This window comes from Carassius gibelio, chromosome A19 (genome assembly GCF_023724105.1).
Source record: "Carassius gibelio isolate Cgi1373 ecotype wild population from Czech Republic chromosome A19, carGib1.2-hapl.c, whole genome shotgun sequence".
Lineage (NCBI taxonomy): Eukaryota > Metazoa > Chordata > Actinopteri > Cypriniformes > Cyprinidae > Carassius > Carassius gibelio.
Genome location: NC_068389.1, coordinates 19071941 through 19094086, shown reverse-complemented (window position 1 = coordinate 19094086; position 22146 = coordinate 19071941). Strand labels below are relative to the sequence as shown.

The 22146-nt window shown below is 38.6% G+C and overlaps 1 protein-coding gene across 3 annotated transcripts in view; it reads right to left on the bottom strand.

The window, feature by feature from the left end:
- LOC127935393 (exostosin-1c) overlaps positions 1-22146 on the bottom strand; it is a 44793-nt gene that overhangs the window by 15967 nt on the left and 6680 nt on the right. For all 3 annotated transcript variants that reach the window (XM_052533213.1, XM_052533216.1, XM_052533214.1), the window contains exon 2: positions 19961-21212. In XM_052533213.1, the coding sequence (XP_052389173.1) occupies positions 19961-20898 (938 nt within the window). In that variant the 5' untranslated portion in view covers positions 20899-21212. The remainder of the gene's footprint in view (positions 1-19960; positions 21213-22146) is intronic.

Genomic DNA, 22146 nt, shown 5'->3' with positions numbered 1-22146 from the left:
GCTGATCTCAGCTGGTTTAATTGTTGGTCAAGATGGTGTTCAGCTGAACTCTGCAACAAAAATTGATTTATTAGCATAGCAGTCTAGACAAACCAATTTGGCCTGGATGGAAGACCCAGCCATATATATTAGATTTGTCTTCCATTGTTTTCCCTAATTTAAGTACATTGTTTTGCACCATTTTCTTGCTACATGACTAAGCTGGAAATGCTTTGGCAATACGAAAAAAAACACATTAAACATAAAACTTAGAGAACAAGTGAGGGACATAGAAGTGAGTGAGAATGAGAGAGAAAATTAGTATTTATAGTTACTAAGAATCATTTGCTGTTTGTATTGCTATAATACAACATTGCATATCAAGCGATTTTGATTTATTTAGGCTCAGCCCAATATGTGGCTATAATCCTAGAATCACCCCTAAGTGAAATAAAAGCTTAAATGATCCTCTTGCAAAAAAAGAGACAGGTAAATGGATGAAAGCAAGAAGGAGGAGAGAGTGTGGGAGAGAAAAGCAGAGGACCAGTCCAAACCTCATCTTCCTTTATCTTATTAACTGCATGCCATCTGTGACAAACCCAAACATACACACATTCATTCTTTCTCTTTATTGTAGTTCTTCATTTCTTACTCCTTCCAGACTCTGTTTCTGCTGCGGTAAACCCTGGATGTTGCCGTTTGTGCGTGGTTACGTGTCCACACACTGATGTTTTAATCTGATCCGTGGTTCTTTTTTAATGCACAACAGTATGATAAGCCTCACACTTTCTGTCACACACTCTACACAACTTTGGCTGGCATCCCAGAGCCCTCTGTGAACACACACCTTTCACCCCGCTTGCTTTATGAGTCATGCAGCAATGCTGTGACACTGAGTGCAGTCACATACACTCTCGCCGCTAACACCTTCATCTGTTATCAGCCTTCAGCACACATTTACACCAACACTATTTACTCCTGTTCACTGTATATGTGTGTTTTAATGGGATCATTTAATGTAAAACTGGATTATTGTGCTATTCTGAAACGTATTATATGGACACAGGCTAACGTGCACAAAGCAATGCTCCCTCTGTTTACACAGACTATTTATAAACCATCTTGGTGTTGATACTGGGAAACAGTTCTTGAGAAATATTCACAGTTGTGGTGTGTCATAACAGACGGGTTATGGTTTGTTTGTGTTGGAAAATGCCGTAACTACATTATCTGCATCTTTTTTTCAATGCAATGTGACCGTACGTCCCCTTTTTCCTGGACATGTCCTGGCTGGGATTTCTAAATTGGCTAAAATTTTGGGGGTTTTGTTTCTTTTCCTATTGAAACGCTCTCATTGTGCAGGGCATTGCATGTAATTGACCAGTCTTGGTGTGCAAGAAGGTAGGATCGACAGAGAATGGTTAAAATGATGCAAACACACACACACACACACACACACACACACACACACACACACACACACACACACACACACACATATATATATATATATATATATATGTCCTGGAAAACGAGGATGAATGGTTAACTGATTCAATGTTAACTATTCAAAAGTAGCTGTATATGTTGATACATTCATTGAGATAACTGGGAATGCTCACAGTTCTTGGTGCAAGTAACCTTGATTGACAAAATGACTTGAATGAAATTATGAATGACGTTTAGTGTCCCCCGCAACCTCTGAAGTCCCACTTAGCTACAGCATTTTAAAAAATAATATAAAAGCTTAAAAAAACCACAAGTTGGGTATTTCTGATGCATTTTATGTAGTAGAATAAATAGTGAAAATGCTTGGGAGGGAAAACGTGAAAACGTTTGTTTTAAACGCAGAGCATATTTAAGGCATGTGACTAAAAACCCATTTCAATAAAACATTGACTTGAGGAGGATGGAACTGAAAGTGCAAATGCAAACTCTATTCCTGGTTTTAGAACTCCTTCCTGCAGCTCTTTATTGTTGATCACCAATCTTTTACCATTACCATTACCATTCTTCTCCAGGTTGCCAGGTTTGATCCTGTAGTTTTGAGGGTTTTTCATCTCACACAGATTAAATAGTACATAAGAAAACTTGACCAACCAGTCTGAAAGTCAAAACATTTATAATGGACTCTATTTTTGATAGACCAACTGTAGTTAATATTACAGTGAATTTACAAGTGAAATAGGCCTAAATATGAATTAAAAGCTGTATATATTTACATATATATATTACCCAAGCAACTCCTACAGCATGCCACAGTCAAACTTTGTAGATAATAAAATACGTCTTTCAAAAACTCTGCCTATGTCAGCCTTCATATTTTTTCAAAGTTTGTGAATGTAATGTTTTTTAAAGAAACGTTTAAATTGTAATTCTGCTACTTATATTATACAGTAGGCCTACAAATAAAAGCAAATTTGTAATGGTATGAGAGGGAATCTGTGTTTATAAGTATTGTTGGCCTGGAATGGGGCTGGTTTTGGCCTAGTTTTGATTGGTGATAGTGCTGCCTTTGTCACACAGACTTGGCAATGCTGCTTTCCTCCATGATGTGCACATGGTTATGTGTTTGTATGAAGTTCAGAGTTTTAGCTCTTCTTATAGGAAACCGCAGAGCCCAGTCTAGCACTGTTCTGCTATTTGTCCTGGATTTGCACCACACATCTCAATATGAAGTCCAGTGTTTCTCTGTGCAAGCTTTACATTAGCCATCTCTCTCTCTCTTAAATACTGTGGGATTTAAATGAAGATCTTAACCTCGGTACACTGATCTGATACAACCCTCTACCACCTGATCCTATTAAACACACACACTAATTCTTGATAAATAGTATGGAATGTAAACACACTATAATTTAAATTATGCATAGTGACATAATTCTTAACTAAATCTTTTTTTTTCATGTGAAATATTCAGCAGACAAACACACACGGTGTGTGTTTATATTACTTTATATACATTATGATAAACTCAAACAAACGGAATAATTACGCTACAATATTTAGATCACAAAGTACAGAGAGCTTTGATGCCAGTGCATGCACTGGATTCTTTACATTCCTCTTATAACTGCTGAAGCATACATCTAGCAAAACCATAGTCATAGGTTGGATTCTAAGGTTACTGACACAAATTTGCAGAACTGATTTAATGCGTTTTCTGGTAAAATACACCTACAGTAAAAATTGTATAATAAAAACAATTATATATGGTTTGTCTTAAAATAAAAATACATAAATGTTGCTTGACAACAAGACCAAGACGGTTTTTTAAAATGTGTTCGTCCGATAAAAAAGTCTGTCAAGACTAAAAATAATAGATGCAAAGGAAAGTGAAATGAAGACAGACGCAAAAGGCCTGTTACTCAAAGACGCAGAGGGACGAAAAAGAGGAAAATTTGGGAGAAAATAAACAGACAGAAAGAGGAGTTTGAGAACATCTCAGTTCTTCCTGGTTGGCTGCTGAATTATATATTGCAAATTTACACATCAATGGCCGTCTATCTGTCTCTTGCTCCCTCTTCTTCTATATTTCTCTTTTTTCACAAATATATTGATGCTGATTCTTAAATCTGTTTCTGAGGGGCTGAATATGCACTTGAGATTTACACTACTCTGTGTTTGTTTTTATGAGTGTGTAAGAGAGTCTTGAGTATATGTATATGTGTATTGTAATTGTACACATAGTGTGTATGTGTATCCTTTCGCCATCAAAAGAACGGCAAATAACAAAGCTACACAAACTGTTCCTTTCATCCTTCAGCTTTGGGCCGGCTGAGCTGTGCACTCCATTAAAAACCACTCACCCCTTAAAACCTTGCAGCGTGCGATGCAAAATAAACATGTTTTCTCTCATTACATTAGTGCAGGATTCACTTTATTCCCTGATAAAATGCCAGTTAATCCTTCTTTCATTCTTTCAAACACTTAAATTACTTATTTAACCGTTTTTGGGCTTAAACAAATAGTGTTTTGAACTTTAGCAGCTGCGCTAGCATCAGAACTGCACTCCCATACACGGGTGGAGGTAGAACAGAGGGAAAAAATCAAACCTTTCTTCGTTTTCCCTCCCTCTTGATGTTCTGTTTGTGACTCAGTCTGCTTGTGTTTTCTCTTGAATTATGGTGATCTTTGACGTCTCTATTGCATATATATATTGGACCTTGGAGGTAAAACTGTTTAAAATCATAATTTTAAGGGGATATTATATATACATATTAAATAAGTTCTAATATAAAAATAAATCATGATTTTTGCTTAAAAAATATGATTTTATTTTAGGTATAAACCGTAAATGAACTGAGAATCAAAGAGACTAAAGGAAGGAGATCTGGGGAGAGGAAGAGCTCACGTGTGGTTGAAGGATAAATAGGTTTCATCTGTCACGACTGACATAAAGAAGAGAGAGAGCGCAGCAGAGAGATTAAATATCCTGTTTTGAACAGATGAACATGTAGAAGAATCTATCACGTAAAACCGGCTGACAGGTAATTCACATTACCACTGTTTTATAGTCTTGACACATCTACAAACTGTGTGCTTTAATCGTCACAAGACGTCGTTGTCCCAATGCCACACCTTTACCGGCATCCTCACATTTACATTTACTATTTCACCAAAAGCATTTGCCAAATGAAGTTTTTTCCAAGGAAGAAGCTGCTCCCATATGCTAGTCTGGTGACTAGCATATGATTAAGCTTATGAAATATGTATGCTATCCTCAATAAGACTGCCATTCATTTCTCAGCGGATTATTGAGTTGCCGCTCGAGTAATCACACTGACCCCCGCAGCTCCAAAAATGTCTATTATAGTTGAGCTCGGCAGGATACGGTCATTTCACTGGTCAGGTGACACCCGTGCTCCTGTAGACTGGATCGTGCTTGTGGAAATCTCTCCTACAGGCTAACGGTGATCCATTCCCCACAGCCGTATTTGCCACAGCTGTTAGGTGGGCTGCTGCGCATGTGTGTGTTGCCTGAGCATGCAGAGAGGTAGATCAAGTGTGTGACACCTGTGCAAACATATTGAACAGATAAATAACTCCATTAGAGGTCAGGACAAGGATAAGTGTGTGTGCGTCTGCGCACGTTTGATGTCATTTATCAGCATGGAGAAAGAACGCAGTGTGATCTCATACCAGGCGTTCATCGTGACCGCAATCCATCTACAGATATTGGCTGTGTGTTTGTACACACACACACACGAAAACACGGTCTCCAATAAAAATGTGAAGAATTCTCTTTCATTATATATGACGCAGATGATGCGTCTGACCTGCTGGCTGGACTCTAATAGAGAGGAGCAGGAGGATATTGTTTATCCAGCCTGGTTCCAGAAGCAGCGGCCTGAACCTGCTCACCTTCTGTCCAGCAGGGAGTCTGGGGTCATCAGAGAGGCCCATGATGACTAGTTCTCAGTTGTAATGGAGATCACAGTGCATCCCAGAGTGCTGTACAGTCTCTGTAACGTCTCCGGCTACGTCTTGCACCCTTAGACCTTGTGGTTGTAGTGTAGTGTTTGCTTTAACATTTTGCTAAATGTACTGCTATTTTATTCATATTATAATTTCTTTTGTTATTCATTATTTTGAACTTTTAGTTTCAAACTGTGAAAACCTGCAGAAATCATGAGATGAACATATCACAGCTATTTTGTTCTATTTAAAGTCATTATTTTATGTTTTTATTCGTGTAAAATACATTTTATATAAAGTAATATTTTTATAATACATTTTTAAATGTCTCTTACAGTCACCAGTGCTGCATTAATTTGATCAAAATACAGTAAAAACAGTAATATTGTGAAATATTATTGCAATTTTTTTAAATAAATTTGCTCTGTAATTGGGTTGAAACCATGATCTATTTCATTGTTTCAGGATTTTTTGATGTGTAGAAATCATTTGAAATACAATTATGTTTACATCATAAATGCCTTTACTGTCACTTTTGATCAATTTAATTTGTCCTTGCTGAGTAAAAGTATTAATTTATTTCAATATATATATATGTGTGTGTGTGTGTGTGTGTGTGTGTGTGTATATTTGTATGTATGTATGTATATGGATCATGAAAACATAGATGCACATATATAGATGCTTCTATATTTTATGAAAGAGGATCCCCATATTTGTGAGTTTGTGGCATCAAAAAAATTGCCCATAAATATTATGAACAATATGTTAACAGTGGTGCAGCTTCATTCTGTTTGTTCAATATAAAGATGGGAAATCAAAAACAGATACATTTCATTCACAACCAAAAATAATGTATAATGCAACAACACTGCCAGACAGATGAGTGTGTAAGTGTATGTGTGTGTGTGTGTAACTTGACAGATGGAAGAGGAGCATCGCTAGTAGCAATTAACAGAGACCTTCTCATTCTCATTATCGCTTTGGTGACAGAACTAATCCTAGCACTAGCACATCTGTCCAGCTCTTGCATATATGCATTATATTGTATCATACAATCTTGTCACAGTATGAGTCACACACACACACACACAGAAGTTGTGATAGCTGCAGTTAGTCTCCGTCACTTGCTGTTTGTGACGTTGATCGATGCTCACCTCCGCTGCTTTCCCACACATTGTCTTTCACTCATGCAAAAATGATGATCTCAAATCACAATATGAGGTAAAGATGCTCTCTTTCTCTCCGTATATATTCATTAGATCTATATTTTTGGAAAGAGATTTGGACAAAATATGTTGATCCAGGAACTTATTTAGCTAAATCACAGCGACTTTCCCTTTCAATACACATACACTAGAGTCCTTCATAGCACTTAAGATGCTGTCTGCTTATCGGAAAGCATCTCCTGGCACAGTCTGCATTACATCCATGCTGTAAATTGCCAACCTGCAACAAGCATATCTAGTCTCTGTTCTTGCGTACTGTTCTTTCCAGATACATGCAGTCTGGCAGTGTTTTCTGTCCATAAGGAAACTCCTACCCACACAAGGAGCGTATGTCAAGATGACATCACAACACTGCCTGTGTCAACACCAAATGAGTTGAGTCAGAGCAGTTCAGGGTATACTGAGGCGTTAAAACACACATACTGTACAAGGAAAAACAAACAAACAAACCACAAATGTCCAACCTTTTTTTTTTTTTTTTTTTTTTGCATGCAAACACCACAGAGTTTACAAAAGCATGTTCAGTTTAAATGTTCATCATGTCATAGCTGCTTATTAGGGTTGAGTAAAAATAAAGCTTGTACAATTAATAGCAATCCAAATTCGAGAGATATCGATATTCATATCAAACTTTAAAATCCTCTTTATAAAGACATCAGTCTTTTACTCACTCACTGCTGAAGTCATATTTTAGATGGATTTGCTGTCTGAACCGAATAAGTGAAAAAAATTCAGTGTATTGTAAAATAATAGAAAGCAATCGGCATCAGTATAGCACAACAAGTGTAGTCTGATATGGTAACAATACTTGTAACAGTTTTTTTGTAAGTGAATCATACACATATGTGGCAGCCCATGTAATTTAAATAATTTTTAAACAGATTCTTTTTCAGTGAATTCAATACACAAATGTATAACTCAATATATATATATATATTTTTAATTATAAGTTCAGTTTAGAAAGAAACACCTAATAATTAAAACAAAAAACATCTGAATCTGTCTGGTGAATAAACTCATTGAATCTATCAGAATGATTACAGTATTAAAGTTAATGAGTTAGAAGTTGATATTTCACTTATAATTGTCTGCATATTAAATGGTTCATCGGAGGCCCATTTTCCACACGTTGATATGATTAATGAAAAGTCTGTAACATAGTATGGTTAAAATTTCTCAATGATAGTGTAAAAAACACCTTTTTTACCATCAAAGCTGTTTTCTAGCATTTTCCTTTAAATGTTAATGAGCTCTGCTGACCCCGCCCCCTTTTCTGAGCCGCTCTCAGAGAGATGGTTTACTTTAGTTGCATTTATCGTAAAACTTGATAATTAACACATTATTAGGAAAGCGACTTGCAAAGTTTCATTAAAAAACCTCATACTCACTTCTTCTGTAGGTAAAGCTGGACCATGAATGATCCGCACAAACACTAAGCATTTAAGAAAATCGGGGGCACGTTTTCTTCAGAAACAAATGTAATTCTCTGCGTCTTCAGCGGATCAGATGTCGGGAGTAAATGAAGACTGCTATGTTCACTAGTACATCCATCTCATGGCCAAGACATATAATCACCATGAGTTATTGTCGTGGCCATGAAAAAACTAAGTGAACCGAACATGACAGGGCACCGTACACTTCAGCTACCAAAAAGGCTTTTTTCACACTTCAAAACAACAATCGGAAAGTCAAAGCAGATATATTTCAAGTTCGTAATAGATTTCTGAGCTCCTATATGAAGCCTTGTTAAAAATTTGGTCTAAAATGAAATTTTTAAAAAGGTTTCATGAATAATGTGTGGCAACTGTGGAGAAAAAAAATCTATATGCGTGTGTGTCAGTGTGTGTGTTTGTGTGTAAGCGAGCTGGCAGGGAGTGACTAAAAGCTCACTGGGGCACACGCGTGTTAGCTGGCTGTTTGTTGACATGTAATTGAAGTTGCAGATGAGTGAGTTGCTTTCTCAGCTTACTTATGAACCTACACACATACACACACACACAAACAGAGAGAAGAAGAAAATGAGCTACAAGACAGAAATAAGTGAATCAGAGGGAAATGAGCGGAGAGGGAGCGAGGCAGAGCGGTGTCAATTTGCATCAGTTTCTCACTTGTGATCATGATTATAGCATACTATTCACAAACACACTAGCATCTATTTAACATCTGCATGCCATATGGGTGCAAAATAATCCTGTTTTACAGTTCATAATAACCGTATGTCACATAGCGACAAGTTGCATACTGCGGTACAGTTCAGACAACTGTTTTAGCACCATGAAGGGAAACATGATCCGGTCAGATCAAGGGGAGCCAAATTTTCCTTGACAAAGAGTCAGATGTGAACCTCTGTAAATGGAATGTTAAGCCCAGCAGCTCTGCCTGATGAGAAATCTTGGACTCTATACTTAATAGTCCTGATGCTGACTGTACTAGAATTTTTTATTGTTTTAAACTAACTATGGACTAGCTGTCCAACAACCTACTTGATTAATTAGTTAACTGACCCCCCCCCCACACTTTTTATTTAGATTGTTTTTTAGAAGTGATGCTACAATAAGCATTGTATTGTGAATAAACATTTTGCAGTATGAGACCCTCACCTTCATGTTGTTCCAAACCTTTATTACTTGCTTTACCTTTGTCCGTAGAACATAGAAGAACATTTTTTGAAGGCTGTTTTAACTGTTTTTGTCCATAAAATTAATTTCCTAACCACATTTATTTTTATTTCATGAAAAAATTAAAATAATAATAAATAAATAACAAATTCAAACAGTATCCATATTAAATTAGCTGTTTAGTATTTGTGATAATTCTCGCCCAAACATGATGCTCAGACTGATCTGTCTTATTTGAGAAAATCAGCATGCTTGTCCTCACCAGGGCTGACAGCAAGTCAATAAACTTGATTTGTGATTGACTGGCCATGGAGTCCAAGAGTCAATTAGAAAGAGTTTGGCTGACCGGTCCAAAAGTAGAGTACAAGAAGGTCAGAGGTGAGTCTGTTTGCATGTAGCATTTGGAAATGTCACCCATCGTTCAGGCTGTAAACATAGCTCTTGTTTTTGCCCATGCTGGCTGTTGCAAAAGCCTAGTTGTGTTCTATTCTAATGGAAAATTCAGGGTTGATATATTCAGCCGTCAGATGGCCCATTCCCCTGAACGACATTGAACTATTCATGCATATACATCTCAAAATAATCCATGCAGCCTTATGGTCCAGATTGTGTCACCGGGTTTCCACCTAAGGGAGTCCAGACTTTTGGATGTGAAAAAGCACTGCTTGAAAACCTTGCTGTAATCATATTTTATCATATCATATTTAAGAGTTGTTTAGTTCAGCTTTTTAGTCAACAGACAGTTTGTCTCGCACTGACGCCATTTTGTCTTCCGATACGTCTTCTAAAAGCAATTAGGCTCAAACCTCTCACTGGATCAATGCTTTACTGTAGGAATGAGCCCTGTTAGAATATTCTGGAGTGAATGAGACTTCAGTTTCATTCCATACTGCAGGAAGTATGGAAGTCAATCTAGTCATGGCGAACAGACCGGCAGGAGGGTGGGTGGGCGAGTGTGCCCATAAATGAGAAACAACTGGCAGTGGGCCAGACATTTACAGCTTGGCACTGTCAATCACCACATCAAGTGTAGTGACTCTCTTCCTCAAGTGTGTTCCGTGCGCGTGTGTGCATGCAACGCACCATTACACACATCATTCACACTCTTCCGTGCTACTCCAGCCGCCATGTGTCAGGCTGCCTTGTTAAGTAGAATGTCCAATTAACTGAAAGCAGACTAACGCATGCATCGGTTTGTACATTAGCGAGGCAATGTTTGTGGAGAAACCAAAAATTGCTCACTCCAGTTCAACAGCCTTCAATTAATCCAAGAAGGAGGGCAGGGGAAGCAAAAAGCAGCGAAGCACTTCTGTGAAAAATGACCAACAGCAGGGCTTGTTTATGAGTCTGAGAGCTTGTTTGGAATTGTGTAAAGTTGAGTAGGGTACTTGAATGCGAAAGATGATATAGAAATACAAAAATTCAAACAATGCTTATCAAAGGTGCAGGTATGTGTAAACAGTAAACATATGCACATGTGTAGTTACCGGGCATAGGGGAAAAATCAAACTCGGTTGCTATAAAAGTAGTCATATGTCTAAATGATTTATGTTTCAAATTTGAAGTTGATATTTCAATATATCTTTTCACTTTACTAACAATTGCCATTGAATTTCTTTTAATGAATTTTTCTGTTACAAATGTATACATTTCTATCACAATATCATGAAATAACCACCAAATATGGAACTTTAAGACTCAGATCTTTCCAACAATACAGTATGTGTTTTAACAAGATTAGAAAAGTTATATGTAATATGAAACTTATTTACAATTATTACTAAAATATGTGATAGGTAAAAAGGGCAATAAAAAGAGCACCAATCTGACAGTTAACAGGTTACAAAGTATTTAAAAAATCACCTCATCAAAATGGAAATGGAACTTGTTTCACAGAATGATTTGTTTTTGTCCATGCAGCAGCAATCTAAACATCACACAGGGAGCAGTTAGTGTGTTTGCATGTGCGAGGCTCTTAGGGTTATCTGATCTATAGATTCACTGGCGTCCTCAGGGCCACTGCGGTGGAGATAAATGAATATAGACTGCATGTACCGACGGAAGAGAGAGAGAGAGGGTGCCAGGCCTCCATTACAAACCTGTGATGGTGTGTGTGTGTTTGTGTGTGTGTGTTTTCCAGGAACAGCTTTGGCCTTTGTGACCCCGACCTTGCAAGCAGTGATACGGGCAATGGGTGCAGATGCTTCTGAAAAGAGGCACTTAATGCAGTTACTGGAGTGGAGACAACTCACTCACTGCACCTGATCGCATTACTGAGGAGAGAGAGAGAGAGAGAGAGAGAGAGAGAGAGAGAGAGAGGTTTTAACGCAGGATGAGACTCAGTCAGAGATATTGAAACAATGGGAGACAGGAAATGCAAAAGTGTGACGCAGGTTGAGGTAATCAGAGATATTCTGAGAAGGCTGAAAGAAAGAAAGATTAAGAAAAAGCAGAGATCTGTTCCAAGAAGTATTGCATTTTAAAACCTCACAGGTGCACTTCTTGCGTGAAGGCTTTTCCAAAAGAAAGGCACCATAATTATGCCATAGTAAACATCTTGTTCTAAAGAAGGCAATTCTAGAATGCTTTGCGAAGAAAAAAAAAATCCAAGATGGCAAATGAGGCAAGAGCAACTTTTATTATAAATAAACATCTATTTTCATTACTGATAAATAGGGAAAAAAGTGTCAAAAGATTAATTTTGTTTGTTTATTAGGGCTATATATATATATATATATATGGAACTATAGAATGAACAATAGATAGACAGATGGACAGACAGATAGATAGACTGATGGATGGATGAATGGATGGATAGTTGGACAGATAGATGGGAGAATGAACGGACAGATAGATAGACAGACAGGTGGATGGATTGATAGACAGACAGACAGACAGACAGACAGATAGATTAAACTCCAGTGAAATCAAGCTGAGTCTCCCATTTTTTATGAGGTAAGCAACACTGTTTCCTATGTTAATCCTACTTACGAGGTTCCATTTCAGTCAGGATGCTGCTTTACAAGGCAGCTTCCCAAGTAAGCAATTCACAGCTAGTGGGTTTTGGATCAGAGCTTATGTTGGGGATGTGGAAACCTATGAGCATGGGTCAACGGTTATCTATACCTAGAAAATGAGAACGTGAGATGGTGAACGAGAGCAGGGATGTAAGAGAGAGAGAGGCTCTGGTTTCTGCATTCTCAACTCGTGTGCCGGGCACTGCTGCCAATGTAGCCGGAGGGGGATGATGGGATAGAGACAGCTGGGGATGAAGAGGACGGCATGCTCACTGCGCTATGCGGGGACACACTGAGAAAAGACAGGGCGTGTAGTGGTGGTCCCAAAATATCAAAACATCCACATGTACAGGATGCATGTCCGATTGCTATGAAATGTCAGTCGGTCAGTCACAGGGAGAGCAGGGGCTAGCAGCCACTGAACAATGACGGCTTGCTTATGAGAAGAGAAAACAATGGAAGGAGAAAAAAAGAGATTGCTGGGGATCAACGTTTATGGAAATTAGGCAAACAACAACATGCAGTGGGAGAGGGAATTATGTATTTGGAACGGCCCATGAACCAGACAGTTACACACAAAGATGCCGCTTCAAGCTACACGGTGCGCAGTGTTACTCCACCATTCATCCACATGGAATACTGAATCATTAACAACTGCCTGTAAATTAGAGTAGACCAGATTAGGCAAATATAAAACATGATTTTAAACTGGACTACATGTATGCACAATATTCGCTGTACATCGAACCACTTTTAATATTGAGCGAATGAAAAATAAAAAAAACTGGACAACTAACAATAGGTTTAATAGGCCTGCACAGAATCTGCATGCAAAACATGATCACTTCATTGTGTTTTTATGTTAGCTTTTAAAATGTCATCTCTGGACCATCATTTTCTATTGTTTACCCCTGATATTTGAAAATACTTGTAGAAACATTATTAGAAATTATCATTAACAACAACAATTAAGTATATTTATTTAAAAATGACTTATGAATTGGGCTTATTTACAAATATGTTCAACTTCAATAATAAGGGTACAGTGCTCTCCACTCATATTTTAACATTTACTTAATATTTAATCCAAACTAATAAGAATGTAGTGTTCTCTTCTCTGTTCAACACATTTAATCATATTTCAGTTTTCAACACAATTTCCCCCAGAAGTGAGTTTTACAGGTAGGCCGATTTTGACATTTCTGTGCAGTACTTAAAATGAAGTAATCCAGTCCATTCCCCAGGATTATTCAAAAATGCAGTCTTAAAATCTGGTATTTATGGGTTTAGACCACTGTTTCCATGGATACACCGCACACTTGGCGTCTAGACCTTACAGAGATACTTAATCATTAAGCTGTTGTGATAGCAGCGCTATCTATCTGCGACAGGTGAGCGGAGACGCAGCGGGGGACATGAACGAAGAGGGAATGCTGCCATTGAGGCCTTTGTCAAATAAAAGTTCAACGGATTCTCAAATGATTAATTCATAAAGCTGAATACATTCCTCATTTGCCTGGCTGACAGGCTTATCTAGGGCACGTCACGGTGCCTGTGTTTAACACTCTGAGCCTGTCTGTGCACTGGCAGTTTATCTAGCCAGAAGCTACAGTGCTCAGATATAGAAAGCAGGGTTTTGGCTGGATCTAACTTTAGTGATGGCCTGGGCTCAGGTGTGCTTGGACTTCTGCAAATGACCAGCTGTGTCCATATCCTTCATACGCTCTTTGTGACAAGTGTACCTAGGCTTATTCAGGAGTCAAGCTAAAAGTTAGTGTGGAGCCCACATAAATGAATGAATGTAAACAATCTAATTTAACAGATATTCATCTAAATGGTTAAAAGGTCAAGGATTCCATTCCGAGGCAAACATACTCATTTCCATTAAACACGTGCTGAAGTTCTTTTACTGCAACAAGTTTACCATAGTGAGGATGCTACTAAAGTTTTAGCTATTTCCATATAAATGAATGATTGTAAATGAACTTGTTTAACAAATAATCATCTAAATAATCAAAACATCAAAGGCAGAGGTCTGTATTGGAACTCCATTTAATATGACGAAATATTCTGTGTCATGTCTCCTAATTAATGTAACAATGTTTTCCGTTTCATTTTATTCATTGAAAATATTGATCATTCCTACATAATATAAGCCAATTATTGTATTTTAAAGCAACATAAGCCATCACTGTTGACTGAAGAAAAAAAAAAGAAAGAAAAAAACATCCACCACACTTTAGGATATGGGATCATCTGTACATATAATGTCAATTAAAAAGCCTTTTGAAGGTCACATGCATTTTATTGGTACACAAAAGGGATGATTGCTTTTCCATTCTAAAGTAATTGAATGTCTTCGCCTGGTCTCTTTGTGTCCCTGAAAAAATCAATGGAAGCTGCATTCCACAAGGGGCTACAAAATGCAGACTCTCAGAACTAGTCTATGTTCAGAGTGATTGTAGAAACACGTATTCTGTTTATATTTGTACAATCAGAGGTAAACCACAGGAAATCAGGGCATTTCATGCCTTAAATATTATGAAGTGGAGAAACAGGGTAAGAGGGTGCGGGATGCTTCTTAACATCAGTCTCCTGGAGTTTTCAGCTCCCTCAAAAGCTTTCAGCTCCAGCGGAGACAGACAATAACAGACGTGATACGGATGGATTCTCTCAAATCCACCTCTGCAAAGCGAGATAAAGCACAGATTAGAGCCCTAAATTATGAGCTACTGTTCATCCACACCATTTACCATGGAGAGCATTTGCCCTTGAGGGAGAGAACTTCCTGCTTTTCTGAGTGGAAGCTGATTGGTTGAATGATTTGTTTTAGAAGGCATAGAAAGGTTGTGGGTTCCAGTCTCGGGCCAGCAATGCCACGACTTAGGTGCCCTTGAGCAAGGCACCGAACTCCCAACTGCTCCCTGAGCAACGCAACATAAATGGCTGCTCACTGCTCCAGGCCAGGTGTGTGTGTGTGTTCACTGCTGTGTGTGTGTGTGCACTTTGGATGGGTTAAATGCAGAGCACGAATTCGGTATAAGCCTAATGTTTTTTTTTTTTCGCATGTGACTGATATGTCTCATTTTGGTAATGGGTCATTGGTAATGGGGAATCAGCATTCTTTAGTGGTTTAATGAATGAGTCCATTGTCTAACGTGCAGTCAAATGAGATATTTTTGACTGTTTTTAAACTCTGCATTTCACCCTGGTTTTAAAATAATATATAATAGACAGCCAGGATGTCTTACACTCTGAAGAACTTTGGCTGTCTCCACACCAGGAACACTGATGGAGTCAGATTGACAGTTCGGATGTTGACATGTGCAGGTCTACAGCTGCCTACCGGGTGCAGAATTTGATTCCTGTTTGACAGCCCTCAATGTCCTAGTTTAATACAACACAACACAACACATTACAGTATCAACGAGCAACTATGCTTGAAATAGTCTGCAGTACATTCTGTGAGATACCAAAATGCGTAGGCGACATCGAATAGAGATGTTCGTGTAGCTCATTTGATGAAATGGAGTGCATGTACTGATAAAATCTTAAAATGAACAGGTATAATTGAGTGTTTATCTATTTACAGTGAAAAGAATCACCCCCTTTGAAATCACATGAAGTCTGACAAACAAAAACTGTGTCCGTCTTCATTTGAGGCTTCAAATGTGTGCAGGGTGATTATTTTCTATATGTACTGTGTGTGTGTGTATATATATATATATATATTTATATAAGATTAAGTTTGAGTGGCCTGATGTAATAGGTTTTATCAGGATCTAGGGTTAGCAATGAATCCTGGGAATTGTAAGTCATGACCTTTACCCTTCATGATTTTATCCTGGTTATGAAGACAGAGGAGTGAACATGTTTGGCACACTAATAAGTGTGCATGTGATTTATAAGTGTCTGAGGTGCATGCTGGACTGAGAAAATTGTCCATGCATGAAGAGCGAATTAGCAAGGCTCAGTCTGTGCGCCAGTAAGCAAATGCATGTGTGTGTATGTAAAACACTTGGCCTGGATAGATGGGGAAAGAGGGTCAAGGAATTGGTGAGTGGTGAGGTAAGAAGGGGGATGGGGATAGAATCCCGGTGAGAGAAAATGACAGAACTTGGGAAAAAAAACAACAGAGTGCACAAAGACAAGAGAGGAAGATAAACTGCTCTCTCCCTCTCTCTTTATTTGCTCTAAATAAACCTAGTTCGTGCTGGCTTGTGCAAGAGCCACACAAACCACACACTTTCTAGGGGTACAATTTCACATCCCCCTAATTACAGCGGGGTGTAGCGTTTCTTATTGCATCCTGCCAACGATTGTACTCAAATACGCACACACAAGGTCACGGAACAAATGAGAGGCCGTCTTTAAGGTCCTTATTAAGTTCATTAAGCGCAGTTGTGAACATTTACATTCCCTTCCAAGGCGATAATTCACTAAAAATAGTATTTTTACGCCTGGAGTGTGTGTTTTCCTTTAGTTGTGTTTTATTTTCAGTGGCAGATGTAAAAAGGCAGTGCATTATTCTTCTTTTCTCCTTGAGGATCGAGAATAATGACCTCTTCTGTATGAACATCTTGCACATGGTAAGAGTGTAGTCATGGAGACCTTGTTAGCTGTCAAGAAAGGTACCGCATTTTACTATTACACCCTCAGATGCACACACACACACACACACACATCCAACCGCATTCTAATGCTTTCCCAGAAGTCTACGGTGGTATTGAAGAGAGTATAATCAGTATTGCAGTATAATCCTCCGTCTGTGTGTCCCAAAACTGTCCCGAAACAGCTTGCCCCATTTTTCTTCCCACAAACTCTCTCTCACTCCTTCTCATTTACATTCCCAGTACAATGCAAGTCCCCCCCTTAACCCCCACCCCTTTTTTAAAGAGCCCTAAAAAGTGAATGAATGTAGGCCATTTGGTTGCAGCAAGTTCCTCTGTCTGATTCCTAAAGCATCCCTGGGCTCATCCCTCTCTCCACCCTGGGCAAGAGTTCAGTAGGGTGCTCAGTGTGCCTTCAGGTTAATCTGTGGAAGGAGCAGATGCTGGAGATCATTAACCCGAGAGAACCTCCTAAGTTCTATTTCTGAGATTGGCATCTTAGCTTCCTAGCGGTATCACAGCAGTGAAATAAGAGAGAGACCCAATTCGCTGTGTCGCTGCTTGTCTTCCCATATTCCCTCAAGTTTGTGACATTCTGCATCCGACAGTCTTAAAACTACATCAGAGGGCTGGGCGGTATGAATGAAATATATCATATATAAAAAATATATCGAAATATATATAGAAATATGTCAACCATATCATTTAAGTATACAGTATACATACACTAGTAACACTACTGTTTAAAAAGAGAGTTGTGAAGACATCATTTTATTCAGGATGCAATGAAATGGTCAAAAGACATTCAATTGAATACTGTTACTTTGAACTTTTTATTTCTCCAAAAAAAAAAAAAAAATGAAAAAATGTATCATGGATTCCACAAGTAGCAACTGTTTTAACTTCGAAAATAATATTAATAAATGTTTCTTGAGCAGCAAATCAGCATATCAGAATGATTTCTGAAGGATCATGTCACACGACATGGAAAGTGGAGTAATGATGCTGAAAATTCAGTTTAGCCATCACAGGAATAGATTACATTTTAAAATATAAGAAAACGGTTATTTTGAAATGAAATATTATTAAACAATAATAATTTTTTTCACGGTTTTAAATAAATATAAACTTTTGAAGGGCACTAGATTACAAATAATTTTATTTTATTTTGAACACAGTTCACCATATTAATATAGACTTGAACTGATCTCATGTGTGCAGCTCAGCATATTCCAGCTTATTTACTTTAACTTCAAATGTGACTCGTCGTATTTATTATGTTTATCGAGTTATTTCTCAAATATCACATAATGTTAGAGCTGTTTCTGTACTGATTCCAGACTTGTCAATTATATGTTAGCTTTTGGTTTATGCTCATCTATTTAAAATGAATAATATTAAACAAAAAAAAGTAAAAAATAAATTAAATTTTATACATTTATAAAATAAAACAATTGATAATTTTTTATTTTTTATTTTACAAAATGAAAAATTAAAAGAATAGTACATTTTATGTAACCCAAAACATTTTCAGGTTGAGTTTTCCTGCTAAAATGAACATTATCAAAAATATATACTGTACTCTTAAACTGCCATATAAGATTTTTGTCATCCCGCCCACTCCTCCACCGACTCCTCAGCAGTCACAATCCCCCCTGCCAGTGGATACAGCACGTTGTTCCTGCTTAGACCTCCACGAAACAAGCTGCCATGTTCATTCCAGCAGAAATAAAGTATTTCATAAATGTTTTTCTTCCTCACATGGATCATAGATCAACCAACACCGATACTGTTAACAAGTTGGCTAAGTTTGTTCCTGCGTGGGAGAGCCCCCAACCCATCTCGTGGAATAAATGAACACATTCATCCACTGCCGAGTGGAGCTCTGTTCCCACCACAAACCAAAAAGCAAACAAGTCTGAAGCACTGCTCAACTGTGTGAGACCATTTCTTCAGTTTCTTCTTGGCCATGTCTGCTCCTTTAAGACCCACGGTGGATTTGATACACATTCCCTGTGGTAGTTTTGTGACCCTGTATTAGTTCTCCTCCCTTCCTTTCCCATATTTCTTCTACATTATCTCTCTACACAAATCTGTTTAATTCCATTGGGTCATGCATGCATTACAAAACAATTTAGAAAAAACGCTTAAAGCTTTATGGTTTGAGTCACAGAACAGCTGTGCACAATAACTAGAGATATCACTGTACTATTCACCATAAATGTACAGTCATTTATTGTTTTTTTTCTGTCACATGACTCCATTCATATAAAACATTGGGCTTGTTTTCTTTTTAATCTTTAAATCAATTTTGTTACGTGTTATTTAAATTAATACTAACAATCATTGAAATCTTCAGTTCATTCATATTTAATGTTCAGTAAAGCTTGTCTGAGTAAGCAGGGAGGCTGGGCTTAGCGAAAGATCACTTGTCCCATATGGAAGGAAAATATATTTACCAAAATATTTCTTAAAATATATTGTAATATATTATTTTCCCTTTTTATTTTCTAATATATTATATATTTGAATACATTTAATAATATATTACTGATACATATATTATATAATATATTGCAAAATATACAAATGATTGCCACTTTCAATATATTGCAATATATTGGAAAAAATAAATATACTGTATATAAGAATATATGCCTAATATATTACATGATATTTTCCAATATACTGCAATATATTTTTGTTTCATAAGGGGTTGCATTGATTCTGCTCATGTTTTTTTTGAATAAGAAATGCTGAAAACTAATAGTTACACTAACATCAGAAAATTTCAGTTTATTTAACCACATTTATGGCATGCAATAACCTCTAATATGTCACCCTCAAGAGATCAGTTGATACATTTTCAACATTATTCACTCTTGACACTTTGCCGTGTATTACATAAGTCACCCACACCCCACAGTAACTGATAGCTGCTTCTTGTATTTAACACACAGGTACCTGAGTTCATAGCCCAGGGTATCAAACTCCATTGAGTCACTGAAACCGAAACGGATCTCATAACGGCCATCATTCCACTTTAAAACGTCATGCTATTAAGTACAAAATACATTTACATGACTTACCTCTCATACTCCTGGTTGTCATGGTCACACCGTGCATCCTTGTGCTTCTCCCAGTCCTTGCCGTGACGACATGTCGTTAGGGAGACGATATCCTTGCCATTGTGGATGTGATGCAACGCATTACGAGTGTCTGAGCCGATGCCCGTTAAGTAACGTTTCCCTTTAAACATCAACAAATATTTACGCCTCGGCGGGACGGTGTTGCGAACTAACCATCCCCTCTCTCCACCCTTCTGGGGGTGTTCTTTAGAGAACAAAGGGATGGAAATGTCAAAGCCCGGTCGGAAGTGTTCCGTATTCAGGCTTGCTTTAGCCAGGATGGCCTGGCCCACGTTAAAGCCCAAGTCCTCGGTGTAGTTGGGCCAGGTTCCGGAATAAAGGTTGAAGATGACGTGATTCCGCCCATCGTTCCAAAGTGGGTAACCTCGAATCCGCTCGTCCACGTTAGGCACAAACTGTGTCGATAACTGGTCCCTGTCCAGCGTGTCGATGCCCAGCACGAACAGACATGCCTCTCGAGGGTCTGACGTGTAATACCGTGACTCCGCGACCGAAGTGAGGATCTTGCGGTAACTCTCGGACACACGCTCGCCCTTCTCTAGTGGATAGATGTAGACTCGAAAGCCGCTCTGCCCTTGACATCGGGCAAAGTCAAAGCAGGTGTCCATCCTGCAGCGACTGTCCTTGTAGATTCCGGCCCACGACTGCCTCCGCTGCCTTGGTGAGTCACCCGAACCCCCACCATTTTGCAGCTCGGCCTGGTCGGCATAACCCAGGAGCAGGTCCCGATCCAACCAGTTGGGCCAGGGCCGTGTCACCTCCCCCCTCTTGTGGGTGATGAGACCCAGGAACCGTTCCTGCAAGCCGCCCCAGTAATAGAGCAACAGCCAGCAGCACATGCACAGGCCCAGAAGCATGTACTTCTTGCGTGCCTGCATGAGGCCGTCTCTCTCACCCTCTGTGCTCCAGGGCCGTGCCGGGAGCTTCAGCAGGGGGGAGACGGGATGGACAACAGGGGCCGAATCTCCAGCATAGCCCCAATGTCCACTCGTCCATCAGCAAAAACCAGAGACACGGATGCACTCTTTCTTTCCTGTCTCACTGCTTCTGAGTTGTGTGTTCACAGGACGGTAAGCCCATGCGACAGAAGTGTGTGTGCACTCTGCTGTCGTCCGCTGTAAGTGATGCAGTGCAATTTCTCTCTTGGTAGTCCTTCTTTCTGCATGGCTCAGTGAATCCCCTCTGTGTTACCCTAGCAGAAATATTAACAACACACTTCAGTACACAGCCTTCTGTTCATTTATATCTGCACTGCCACGTACACACACTCTCATTCTATCATCAAACACATGAAAATATTAGTGAGCAGTGCATTACAGTGTGAAGGGCCATATTTCAGGCATTTTTTAAAAAGTGGTGCATTGTGTTTAAAAAAAAATTAGCATGACTACTAGACAATTAACTCATGTACAGTACAATATATTTTGTACAGTATATTCAATTATTTGTATTTAATCAAATTAAGCCTTTGAAAATGATTGGAATCAGTCTTGACTTATGCCAGTCCACAACTTTATCCCGGAGATCTTTTGAGTCGTGCCACCCATAGTTGAATGTTTGCTTCAGTTGCACTACCAAGGACTGAGATGGTCCAGGAAAGCTCTTTTCCTGCTAAGTTTATCAAAATGGCCAGAGCTGAACACAGTTGAATGTCAAAAGTGTGCCATTGAGAAGGTGATTCGCTATAACTGATTTTTAGGAGGGGGGTGATACTTTTTCCAACTCCGTGATTAAAAAAAAAGGTTTTCTCTGACATGTTGGTGTTATAAGTTTCACTTGGATGTTATAAGTTGCACTCAGTAAATACAGCTGGATAAAACAAAAACTATGTCCGTCTTGATTTCAGGCTGCAAAGCAACAAAATGTGATCATTTCAAAGGGGGTGATTATTTTCTATACCCACTGTAAAGGGTCATTTCACAGTTTGAAAAACGGAAGTCAACAAAATAACATAGTCCAGTCAGTTTTGCACAACATCAAAGCTCTCCACGCGTGCGTTATCAAGTGTCTCATCATGTGCCCAACCCTGGTGGTGGGCACAGAAGACTTTGTATGCACCGTTATGAAGCCATGCTTGATTTGAAATGGGTGTATTTAGTCTTCTGGTCTGAGTCAGTTCTGCTGTT